Raw genomic sequence first — 12,140 nt, forward strand, 5'->3', positions numbered from 1 at the left:
AGTGTGCAAACATGAGTGCTAGAAATGCAGTGGAGCACGCACAGAGCGAACTGACGGGGGGTCAGAGTGCAGAGAAGCAGGATGGGAGGGGACCAGAGCTCAACAGGAGCTGAAGCTCAGGCTGGAGATGAAGAGAGCATGTACGGAGAGGTCTGGAGATGCAATTACGGATGAGGAAGCCTTTACCTGACCAAATCTCCCCTTTCTCTCCCACATACTGTCCTAACTAAAATTATGTTGCACTTATGTTGTACTTTTAGCCTCACGATGCTTACAGTGCCCAGATTTGCTCTTAAGTTTGTCAGGTGAATGGCACCTGAAACTGGACAACACTCTTGAAAAAGCGAGCAAGATCTGTAACATATTTTGCCGTCAGGTAGCTTCTACCTGCTGCATGTTTGGTAAGGCTGGCAAGAGCTGAGCAGGGTACAGCTGAGTAGTATGTGTTTGTAAAGTGTAATCATAGTTCTAGGACAAACTGTGCTTTACCAAACCCTTAAAGGTAATGTGGAGTGAAAAGAAGGGCTGACGTGTTCACACCATGGATTGTGTAGAGTCTTACTAAAGTAATGACTTTGAGCCACACAAGATGTAGAAGTGGATGTGGACTATACAATAAAGTTACCCTGACCAGCCTGTACTCAACAAACGAATGAACATTTCACTTTTATTTATTCATGGGGGGATGGGGGGTGAGGAGGGAGGGGGGTGGGGAGGAGGATGAAGGGGGTGTTACACAAAGTCTTCATTTAAATGCTTTGTAGTTTGCTGCTGCTGCTCTTCACCCAGCTCTCCTCTGGCTCAAGGCCTTACTTGTTTAGCCAGGTCTCAGCTCCTCTTAAGACTTAGGCACCCTTGTTTTTTAAGTACTCCCTTCTCTGTGGGACCATGGAGGCAATCCACTGGCCAGTGCACCGCTTGGCCTCTTCCCATGTGTAGCGGGGCGCGTAGCCAAAATCCTTCTGTGCTTTTCTATAAGAGAAGGTGAATGGGGTGTTCAGTAGAGTGACCAGTTGGCGGTTGGTGGAGGGGATGTATCTGATAAAGGGCCGGAGCAAGAAGCTCACGATCTCCAGCAGCAGCGAGAAGTAATACAACATTGTCAGAGGCATGGGGAGCCGGGGCTCGATTCCAAACCCCAGGTCCCTGGTCAGCTCGTAATTTAGATCTGCATAGCTCATGTGAGGAGTGTCATCAGAGATGTAGTAGAACTGCCCCCTGACGTGCTTGGCTTTCTGTGGGACTCGCAGGGCTTTGGCTGCCTGCACGTGTGCCCAGGCAATGTTCCCCACGTACACAGGGTTCACCAAAGCCTCCTTCCTGGAGAAGCGCAGGTAGATGTTTTTGTTCAACAGACACTTATCCAGATGACCTTGAAGAAATGGGCATCCTTCTCCAAAAATGTACATGGATCTCAGGGCACAAGTCATTAGCATGCCACCATCCTTTAGCACCTGGCCATCTGCTTTCAGCACAGAATCTTCTGCCAGTCTCTTACTTTGGGCATAAGGAGATTTAGATATACTCTCATAAGATGTATCTTCATCACCATTGAAAATTGGGTCACCTTTGCAGTTTGGGCCTGTCACTTCTATGGTGCTGGTATATATGAAGTGCTGGACGTTACAGCGGACACATACCTCCAGCAGGAGCTGAGTACCTTCAAAAGAGAAACATGCAAGTCAATCTAGAGCACCCCAAGCAGGAAAAAGTGGGCTTTTTAGATCAGAAACAGCATCTCTGGGCTGAGCTTGTCCAGATCTCCCCTCTCTGCAGCTGGAAGAATCCTGTCCTGAACTGGGAAGATGTTCAATGAACCTGCTCTGAATCTGTATTCAAGTGGTATCGGTGTGCCTGCTGGAGTTAAACAAGGATGAACACTTGGTTTTAATTGCATGTTGTGGGGGTTTTTATGCCAGTGGTCAAATTTTGCTCTTGCTTAGGTTAGCATGGATACTGACCACAGATTGAGGGGCTTGTGCCTGTTGCTTGGATTGACTTGGCTTAATGCAGAGAGCCTCCAGAAGCTTCCCCTCTCATTAGGTACCATCCGTCCTGTATGCTGAAGCCTCTATTTTCCAGGCTTGAGAATGTTCCTGGGTGGTTTGCTAAGCAGGGACAGAATTAACGTGGGCCCTGAAGGTTTGTTCCAAAAATCAGCTTCACCTAGTAGAAGTCTATCCACTGTTCAACTGGCTTCAGAGGAGGGCTTGAAAAGAAAGATCTTATGTCAGAACAATGCACGGTAACATGTAGTCAAAGATTATAGAGGAAAGTGCAGTGAGCAAAGTGATGCTTGTGTATGTACGTCTCCTTATTTGGCTTATTTTGGATTTTACTTGCAGTAATACAGGATTTCTTATTTTTAAAGTCCTATCACAGTACTTTCATCGAGGGGAACAGAGTTAAACTGGCAAGTTCAAGGTCTTTCAGATAGCCAGGAGGGTTAAGCTAGGAAAGCATATTCAAGGGGGAAATAGCTACTTTAGTAAGTTGTGTTGTTTTAATTGTAACTAGACTCTTTTTCTTCTGAGCTTTAAGGTAAAAATTGACTTTGTTTTGATTTGTTGTACATGGTGTGATGAGAGACATTGTGTGTGAAAGGGCCAGTGACTTTGGAACAGAAGATACAGCTCAAAGACATTTGAAAACGTCTTTGGCAAAGTAATGTTAAATGAAAATGGTGGATATTATATCAGAAGAGGGTGGCCTAAACTCTAGGGAATAAAAATCAACCACTAGCAGTGAGGCGCATAAATGATCTAACAAGTCTGCTCAGTGTGATACAACAACTAAAGGCAGCACAGTGCAGAGCAGGTTAGTGTTGCCAAAGAGAATATAATGAATAGAAGAGGTTCAGAGGATCAAGAAATATTGGCAGCAAAATATCGACCCATTAATGAGTGCAAAATGTGAAGAATTATTGAACTGACTATTGCTAGGGCACAAAAATTCCTTTTTTTAAGCCTGAACAAGAAAAAGAAAAGTTGAAACAAATGGAAAATAAATCCTGATGAGCCTTTAAGAAACACTAAAGAAGTGCAAAGGAAAAAAAGTTTACACAGCCAGGAATAAATTCATGTGAAAAATGAGTCCATGCAAGTCACTATGTTTACATGATACACAAGCCAGGGTCATTTGGAAAATTAATTAATTAATAAAAAGCATTATTTTGAAAATTAATAGCTTAATTCCTGCCATCAATAGAAAGTGAGGAAAAGAAATAAAGTGCAGAAGGACTAGATAAAATCAAATGAGATAAGTTTTTAAAAAAGCAAACATAAAATTATCTTGGCAGTTGGTATCTGTTCAAGATCAATTTCACCCAAATAAAATGTGTTTTATTTGCAAATCAGAGTTGTATGTAAAAAATGAAAAGGTTCTTACAGTAATGGGAATTTGAGCATCTTTCACATAGCATGTGCTAAAGTAAATCTTCCATGGAGCGGGTCTCCAAGTTTCGCTTGCACACAAAGCCCTTCTAGCTGAGGATCTGATACACAGAGGGCACTTTTATTTGGATTATATTTAATTATTTTCATAATTCTCTTCCTCCTAAAAATTTGCTTCACTTCCTAAAAAGATATTTTTGCCCTGAGGCATTGTATGGCATGTGAGACGGAGGAAAGCCCTGCATCATGGCAAGTTTTACTGGTTTCCTTCTGTTCTAATTTGTGAACATCTACATCGGATTCCTCGACACATTTGTATTATAAAAGTTCTGTTTTCTAGGAGAAAACAAAACTTTAATCCTGCAAGTCTATGAAGCACGTAGCAGTGTCTTGGCTGGTCAGAAAGCCAGAAGATCATCAGAATGGAAATGGAGGGAAATAGGGAAGAGGACAGCAGTACTTAGTGACTGACGTTAGGAGGAGGACTTGTGTGTGCTTTCCTTCTACCAAATGTTGTCAGCTAGCCCTCACTGGCCCTGTGGGCTTTTTTCACCCACAGGCCAACTGTTGGGGAGGATCTGAAAGACTTACGAAAACCTAGACACTTTGTGCCTAAGTCTAAACCTGCCAAAAGGAACAATGGGACAGACTTAAACTCTCTAGCTCTGACTCCAGCTCAGAGCTAGAGAGCTTTCTGCTTTTGGGACATTTTAACATTTGTTTGGTTTTTTGGTTTCTTGTTTGTTTGTTTTTTTTTCCCCATGGATTTAAGCAACACATCCTGCTGTGAAAAACAAGATTGTAGCAGTAGTGTGGTCATAAAGAGAGCTTTACAAATCCTCTTTCTGAATGACCACCCCTGTATATTTATTTTTCATACTTCCCAATGTAGAGATTTACAGGAGCTTGCCTTTCTGCTCTTTCCTCTTGGCAGGGACCTAAGAAGCTGCCTGCTAGGCTCTAATTTGTGGTCACTGACAATCTGTGCCTTTGAGCAGAAATGAAAGGGTCTGGAAGCTGCATGTACAGGCAATGAGCCAGGCTAAAACAACCGAAATGCCATCCCGCTGTTTTTAAGGTGCAAGAGACAACATGACTCCAAAGAACACTCGCTTGCTCAGAGAGCTGGTGAGTAGCCAACATTTGTAAAAGTGGTGCCTGTAGAAGTGTGTTCCTTTTTTTATTGTGGAGCCCTGTACCTGTGGCTGAGAGGAGCGAAGAACCAGGAAAACTATTCACATAAATAAGAACATCTTCCCCAAATCTTCCCCAAGGAGCTGAAGCGACAAAGCCAGGGAGGTCAGTGTGCATGCAGATAAGGCAGTACCAGTTCTCCGAAAGGCATAGAGGATTTGGGGATCACAGGGAGGGGGGTGAAGTTGCTCTTTTGGGAAACATACTTAAATTTACTGACAGCTAGCGCCACACAGGCCATTCCTAAACCGAAAACTTCCCCCTTCATCTGGTCTTTTCATGAAGAACAAGGACTCCTTAGTACAAAGGGAGATCACATCACTGAGTGAGGAGTCACCGAAACCCCTCCCTCCCACAGCCTTGAGTTTGTTTGGAGATATTTTAATTATAAACTCAAGGTGGGAGAGCACCTGCTCCTCTGAAGTGCATTCATGCACACACAGACATAATGGAAAATGGGAGGAAAAGGAGCAGAGGAGGAAGAAAAAGAATAGGAAGCAGAGCACCATAGGGTCTGGGACATTAGCAATGCAGGTTTGCAAAAGCCTGCAGTGCTTGTAAAAATTTAAAAATGTACACAGGCAGGGATGCTCTATGGGGAGGGAGAGCAAGAACCAATTTCTCAGGAGCACACTGGGATTTCAGAGGTGAATTGCTTCCAGAAAATTCCACTGAGCATGGGATTATGGCTGTCCCCACCGAAGACAGAGCCTGTGCAGATCTCCGGATGGGCGTGTGTGAGTTCGGACAAGAGCGAATAATCCTGCAGTGCCCTGCAGTGGAAGACCAGTGCACACTGGGTGTGGGAGGGCCAGAGCTGCACAGGGCTGCACGTAGGTATGCTTTGCACTCACGTGTGTGGCTGTGCAAGGTGCAGAACAGCCCAGGTAATCTGGCTCAAAAAAAAACAGGTCAGGTGCTCCCTTTCCTGAGCAGATGGTGATCAGGACATAGCAGACGTGGGCTTGAGAAAGGTGCCTCACCAGCTCACCTGTTACATTGACTTCCCAGAGCAGCTGCTTCTCCACCAGGCCCAGGGTGTCAATGATGGAAGCTGTGTGGAGGACGAGGGAGACCCCCTGACAGGCACGGTGCAGGAAGGACACATCTCGGATGTCCCCTTCCAGGATTTTCACCTCAGTCTTACCCTGGAACTCTGCAAGGGCAGCAGAAAACAAAGCAAAGTACCTTACAGGCATCGTAAGAAGGGCACTGAAATGAATAGGGATGAAAAGCTGTGTGGATGCTGACACTGCTCCTGGAAGGTGCTGACTGCCCAGGCACAGGAGCGATATTTTAAGGCTGGCAAAACAGAAAGCATTTTCCAATGGCTATATTGTCAAGTGCTAATTACAGTTCTATACAAGTCTATGTTGCATTACCTACCGTATTTTTGGAGCCAATATTCAACATAGTTTTCTTCCTTTCTCTTCTTTTCTTTTTTTTTTTTTTTTTTTTTTTGTTAAAGAGAAATCATTCCCACTGCTAGCAGGGGTGTGAAGTTTGCTTCAGCTGTGACTATTTTAAAGTTCAAAGGGGGAGTAGCTTTAACTATGCATGTTCTGGTGACTGGCTATTTATATAAGTGTTAACTGAAGTACACTAACCAGCCAGGCACTGCACGCTCCTGTCTTCAAGGTGGTGAATAAACTCCTTCCACCCACGGCATGTGTGCACAGAGCTGTGTTCACACCTATTTTCTGCCCCTTGACCTTGCCCATATTGCATCTCTTCTAACAAATTACTTACAGCCCAGACACATCTTTTTTATATACCTCAGCCAGGACTTACTGTGCCTCTTCTAACTCCAGCTGTGGCTCCATTTCAGCACGTATGCTGTAAGGTCATTTTTAGCACGCACATCTTTCTGGTCCAAATCTGAACTCTCAGAGCAGCTTTCCTGAGCTACCTAAGCCCTGACTTGCTTTAACTCTGGCTTTTTAAGCCCTCTGCCTTCACAGCAGCTAATGTGTGTGACTGGTGGAGCTCTAGGTCTCAGAGCCATCCTTCCTCTAAGTTTTGCTGAGCAGAAGCATCCTTTATACAGCCCAGAGCTGCACTAACAAAATAGAGCCAGCACAGCATGATCTCCTGGAGGAGTTTATAGTCCGAGGCGATGCTGCTCTCTTGTGAAGTCTGCTGGCCTGGCTGCAGTTGTGCTAGGGGACAGGAGAGGACTTTCTCAGCACGCCCCACAGCTTTTAAGGAGGTGGTATCATGACAGCAAGCCCTCTCATGAGCCTGTGCGGTGGCTGTGCTAGCGGGCCCCCCCAGGCACAGCTACTGGGAAGGGGTCTGCAGCATGGGCAGAGCCTCTGCTTCCTCCCAGCACGTCAAATTCCCATTTTGGAGAAGACAACAACCTGCTTAATTTATACAGCTTTTAGCCTCAGCCATGACTGAAATCTCGTGTATCCTAGTGCTTTGTCACCAGCCCCAAAAAAGGCAGTATTTCATCCCATGTCTTTAACAGAGAAAGCCTGAGATAGATGCTGGGGGTCTGGAACTGAGTGGGAGTGTCTTTTAAAATTATTCTATCGCATTATCTCTGTAGCATGCTAGAATGTAATCCTGTATTCATTTAATAATTCTTCTGATGCAACAGGCTCAAAAGTCTTTTTTTTTTTATCACAGTCAGTTGGTCTGAGATGTGAAATTTGTGAAACATTTACAAAACTGTTACTAAATCTAGAGTTACTGCCGTCCTAGCACAGTCACTGCCATACTCTCTCTTATGCTCTTTTATTTTACAGGGTGCATTCATTTCCTAGGGCTCCATTTCCAGAAGGTTTACACTGACCTCTACTTGTACGGATGCAGAAGTATTAGACTATGGGGCTAGGCTTTTTGTTAAGCACCTGGCAGTTTGACTTGCTCCAATAAACAGTCTTTGTACAGCCCTTAGGTTGATTTTCTCCATGAGTAAGGTTTTGCAGGGCTGCAATAATACAAAGGATTGAAATACACTATTCTCACAATGTAAATTCTGACATGTGGCCCCGTCGGAGTGATCACTATCCCTAGGCCAGAGTTAGGAAAATGGATGTTTTTACACATGCAAATCAAAGCTTTCAGGAAAAATACAAAAGAAACCTGTCCCTTTTAAAGCTTATCACAGGGATAGTTGGTATCAGTCCCAGAAAGCTGCTGTCTAGTGCTTTGTGCCTTGTTTGGGCTTGCAATTTGTTATGTCTGTGATAGGAGGCAGGAAAGCTGCACCTCCGTTCCACTTTAGTCAGCAGAAGTTGCTGTGCTAAGGACAATATGGGCCTTGTTCACTTTACCAGCATCAGATAGATGTCAGGAATCAGAGATTGATCTTGTTTTGTTCTGGAGGAAAAGGAAAACTACAGCTGAGCTTGGAAGCAGAGAGAGAAAAGAAATGTCTGACAGACAGTGGTTTCAGTGTGAGATGGACTTGAAACTGAGAAACTTGATTTCCATCTGCACAAAACATTGCCCAGGCATCATAAAAGCATGTGTGTCAGTGGAAGGGAGAGGAAAAGAATAAATTCAACTCAGTTCTCCGTTTTTGCATACAGTGATTATGAGAAAGTACCTTCCCACTGGGAAAGCTTCTACTTCATCAATGATTTCTGTGTCCTCTGCAATGCTCCCTTCTTGCTAAGTGGTAGTTTTTGCTTAGAAATGCAATGATTACTCAATAAAATTCAGTGTCCTGTTGTGAGAAGTGTCTTGACTCAGCAATCCAGTCAGACTATTTGCCCTAAACTGTCTTTCTCTTTTCTATGTGTTGTTTAAAGTTCAAGCGCACAGCAATATCGGTGGGACTTAGCTTGAATATCTTCGTGCTCTTTTATAGAGGTCCTTACAGCTGTGGGGTGGGTGGTGGGGAAAGGCACTCCTCGTGAGAGATCTCCACTTTCCTGGTTAACTGCATGGTTCATTAAAATGGTCTACTTTGTGTATTCATAGGAAAAAATTTAAAATTGAATCTTGTTTTCATTTGTAAAGGGTAAAGCAATTTTTTGGCTTCTTTGGCCCAGGGAAGCTGAAATGTTTATTCTGTTCCCATTTCAGCTACTGGGATGTTTGGTTGCTACTCTGCCTTTCTGTTTTGAATGCAGTGATAAAGGCAAATGGATGCCTGCAACACTGAGCAAAAACCCAGGAGGAAGATTCCCAGAGCAGGAATTTTCCCTGCCAAAACTCCTGGAGGGAAAAAAGAAAAAAAAAAAAAAATTCCTTCTCCCTCTACTTTCTTTCTACTTCGGAGCAGTACTGGGTTAGCAGTGCAAAAACACTCAATGCTCAAACATCACACAATCCATAAATGTCTCTGTAAAATGACATGAAATGAGGGTTCAGGGGGAGAGAGAGGAGACATACAGAGGGATGAGAGGAGTGGGAGTCAGTGCTTTGAAACACTGAGAAATCCTCTTGAGAACAGCCTAGGAGTTCCCAGCTTTTCCAGAAGTGCCAGTGCAACAGTGAACAAAAATTGAATTGCCTAAGTGGAGGCATAGGAAAGACAGAAATATAAATTTGAAGTGGAGAGGGGGAGGTAGGAAACCCAAGGCACCAAATCACCATGTTCAACTGGACATTCATTCTCAACCACACAGTGTAACTGGGCAGCCTCTAGCTCACAGCACTTGGCATTGACTGGATCACCCTGGACTCCCTCAGGCTGTGCAAGGCTGCAAATGCCACTGTTTTATGCAGACCGAGTGTGAGATGGTCAAGGTCTCAGCCCAAAAGTTGTTTGGACAAAACGAGAGTGTCTCTGAGTGTCTTCTGGCACAAAGAGCGGTAACTTGCACATACTCCTGTGTCTTACTCTGCAAAGACATGGCAAGTAAAAGGTGCTCCAAGAGCTTGGTGAGAAAGAAAACCATTCAGCTCTGCTCCTGACTATTCAAGCAATCCAAACGACATATGCTAGCAAGTAAAAGTCCCTGCAGTAAAAATAATGCAGGTCAGAAGATTCCAGCCCCACAGTTTTTGCAGCAGCCCTGCATTTGCAATAGGAGTCACTGTGATAGAGAAGGGATTGAAATGCAATGTCAGGAAAATAATTCAGGTAGTCCAGAGCATAGGCACTTGAAGAGGTGTAGCTATAGAGGCTGATACAGACAAGGGGACTGCCAGTCAACGTGCAGGGCCTCAAGGCAATTCAAACACATCTGAAATGCCAGCCTGTTGTTCCTACTACCTGTCTGTGGTGGAAAAAAACTCTGATAACTTCCTCCCGTGCTCATCAGATAGGCAGCAGGAAAGTTGCAAGAATAGGAGAGGGAGTGTGTGGGCAGTGGAGGAAGGAGGGAGGATAAGGAAAGAGGGTATAGAGCTTTCCTATTAACAATAATTAAAAAACAAACAAACAAACAAACAAACAAACAAACAAACAAACAACAACAACAACAACAAACAAACAAACAAACAAACAAACAAACAAACAAACAAACAAAAAACTAAAAACCAAAGAACAACAAAAGCTTTGCTGCAGCCCAGCCAAGGCTGTGCTCACACAGTTGTTCCCACTCCTCGGGAAGCTCCATTATCCCCACAAAGCTCTCCTGGCCTGGAACAGTGCAGATGCTTCTGTTGCTGCCCTGCTTCGTCAGTGCTAAACCACACATGCTCCTGCTGCTGCATCTGCTTCAGCCTCTACTGCAGCCGCAGGTTTTGTCACTGTGGGAACTGCCTGGAAATCAGAGCAGGAAGGGCCCCTGCAAAGCTCAAGGGCATCTAGCAAATCCTCGGTGAAACGCTGAATGAGATTTAATGAGGAGGAATTGTGAGTTGCATAAAACCCTCCCAAAGGCCTGTGCAGTTTGCACCGGGTTTGTGATGCACTGTTACTATTATTTAATGAGACTTAAATGCTTTATAGAAAGATTGTGGCTCTTTAGAAAATTGTATGGAGATATTCCATAAGGGTTCCTGTATAGTTGCCTGTATAGAGGAATAATAGTCTTGAGGTTAAAAAGTGAAAAAGGAAAGCATCGTCAAGTAAATGTGATGTAGGGACTTCAGAACTTGATTGAATTTAGGTTCATATGTACCTTTTTATAGATGTGCTCATGACCTCAGGAAATGGGACATTTAAAATATGATACTCTGAGCTGCTTTCCCCACCACAGACCATTTCTGACACTGGGCATATCAGTCATTTGTGCTGTCTCCAGTCCATTCAAGAAGCCAGAGTCCTGACTTGCCCTCTGCAAATGGGTCCTGTCCCTTCTGTGCATGGCACAAAATGGTTCTAGTCTCCAGACAACTGTGATAGTATTAATAATAACAACAAATTTTTAAGAAACCTCATCACAACTCCCAGCCAGAAGACCACGATTAACCAAACTAATCACAGGCTGAAGAAAACCATTCGCGTTTGCATCCACAACTTTGCCGCTGCTTTCTAGTGTAGCACATCAGAGCCCAGGACAGTATGCTCTGGGTTACACTGACCCCCACCCCCCGTATAACAATACTTGTGTTTTCCTTTCCCCACCATCCCCCTCGCAGGAAGAAGTGCGAGATTTTTGCACTGGTTTTGCTCTGTGTGTTTTGATGTAATAGAAGTCAGGTTGAAGGCAGCCTGTTTACTGGATGAACAGTATATAGGTCTCTCTTCCAATCTAGAAAAGCCTTGGGGTCAGGCAAAGAAAACTCTTGCTTTTATATTTTAAGTCTGATTTCTGTGCTGGAGGGAGAGGAAATGATAAAGCAATACTTCCTTGAAATAAAACCTCTATCTGTAAAGCTGGTTTGGATGAGAGGCAAAGACGTCCCAGCTATCCACATGAGACATCAGCACATATACCCACAACGTATAGTCCTCACAAAATGGTACTTACTTCCAAATTTCCTGAGTGCTTCACTGCTAAAGGCTTTGTCCAGCAGCCGGATCTCAGCCAGTGCCTCCTCTTCTTCCAACAGCAAGTGGACAATCCTCTGGCCAAGAAATCCTCCTGCTCCTGTCACCAGACAGCTTACCCCAGCCAGGGACATTGCTCTGGGCTGCTCCTCGGTGGTGAACTGGCTGTCTCTTGAAATTAGACCAGCCTGTTCACGTCCTGCCTGAGGAAATGAACACATGACATCAACCTCTGGAGCCTTTAAAAATCAAAGAGTGTTACTAGAAGGAGAGACTACTGGAAAACAAACTCTAACTCCTACATTAGACAGCAATTTTTAAAGCATGTCTTACTTCTGCTAGCTATTCCTATTCAGAAGTAGCCTATGAATTTTTCCATGCAAAGAAAAAAACTACAAACTATTACAAACTAAAGAAATTAACAAATCTGAAAATGCTCAAAATCAACTTCAATGCCAAACAAACCCCATAAAAGTCTGCCTCAAATCTTGGTTCCACCTCTCTAGCACTCAGAAGACTCTGGGGGAGATTTGCCTGTATTTATATACTGCAGAGCGCCGCCTTTTTTGCTTCCCCTCCCTCTCGCATGTCTCCTTTGCTGCAAACAAATGTGGTGGTTCCACCCCTCCCCTCTCAAAGCAAAAGGCTCTGGATGTGGCAAGGTCTAAGCCTAGATGTGCTCCTCTGTGCCTGAATCCCTGGAGGGTAAACCC

The 12,140-nt window shown here is 44.2% G+C and overlaps 1 protein-coding gene across 3 annotated transcripts; it reads right to left on the reverse strand.

Annotated features, from left to right (window-relative positions):
- Positions 1–638: 638 nt before the first annotated feature.
- LOC104357901 (3 beta-hydroxysteroid dehydrogenase/Delta 5-->4-isomerase-like) lies at positions 639–11,930 on the reverse strand. Of its 3 annotated transcripts, none has more exons than XM_032995667.2 (4): positions 11,893–11,930; positions 11,408–11,630; positions 5,578–5,742; positions 639–1,660 (listed from the first exon to the last, which is right to left on the reverse strand). In XM_032995667.2, exons 2-4 carry the CDS (start codon positions 11,559–11,561, stop codon positions 846–848), a joined length of 1,134 nt encoding a protein of 377 aa, XP_032851558.1. In that variant the 5' UTR covers positions 11,562–11,630; positions 11,893–11,930; the 3' UTR covers positions 639–845. The 3 variants fall into 3 exon arrangements, with proteins under 3 accessions (XP_032851558.1, XP_032851559.1, XP_042644877.1); XM_032995668.2 differs by having other exon boundaries at positions 11,761–11,929; XM_042788943.1 differs by lacking the exon at positions 5,578–5,742 and having other exon boundaries at positions 11,761–11,929.
- Positions 11,931–12,140: the final 210 nt, after the last annotated feature.

Source organism: Tyto alba, unplaced genomic scaffold (assembly GCF_018691265.1).
Source record: "Tyto alba isolate M040663 unplaced genomic scaffold, T.alba_DEE_v4.0 Super-Scaffold_14, whole genome shotgun sequence".
Classification (NCBI taxonomy): Eukaryota; Metazoa; Chordata; class Aves; order Strigiformes; family Tytonidae; genus Tyto; species Tyto alba.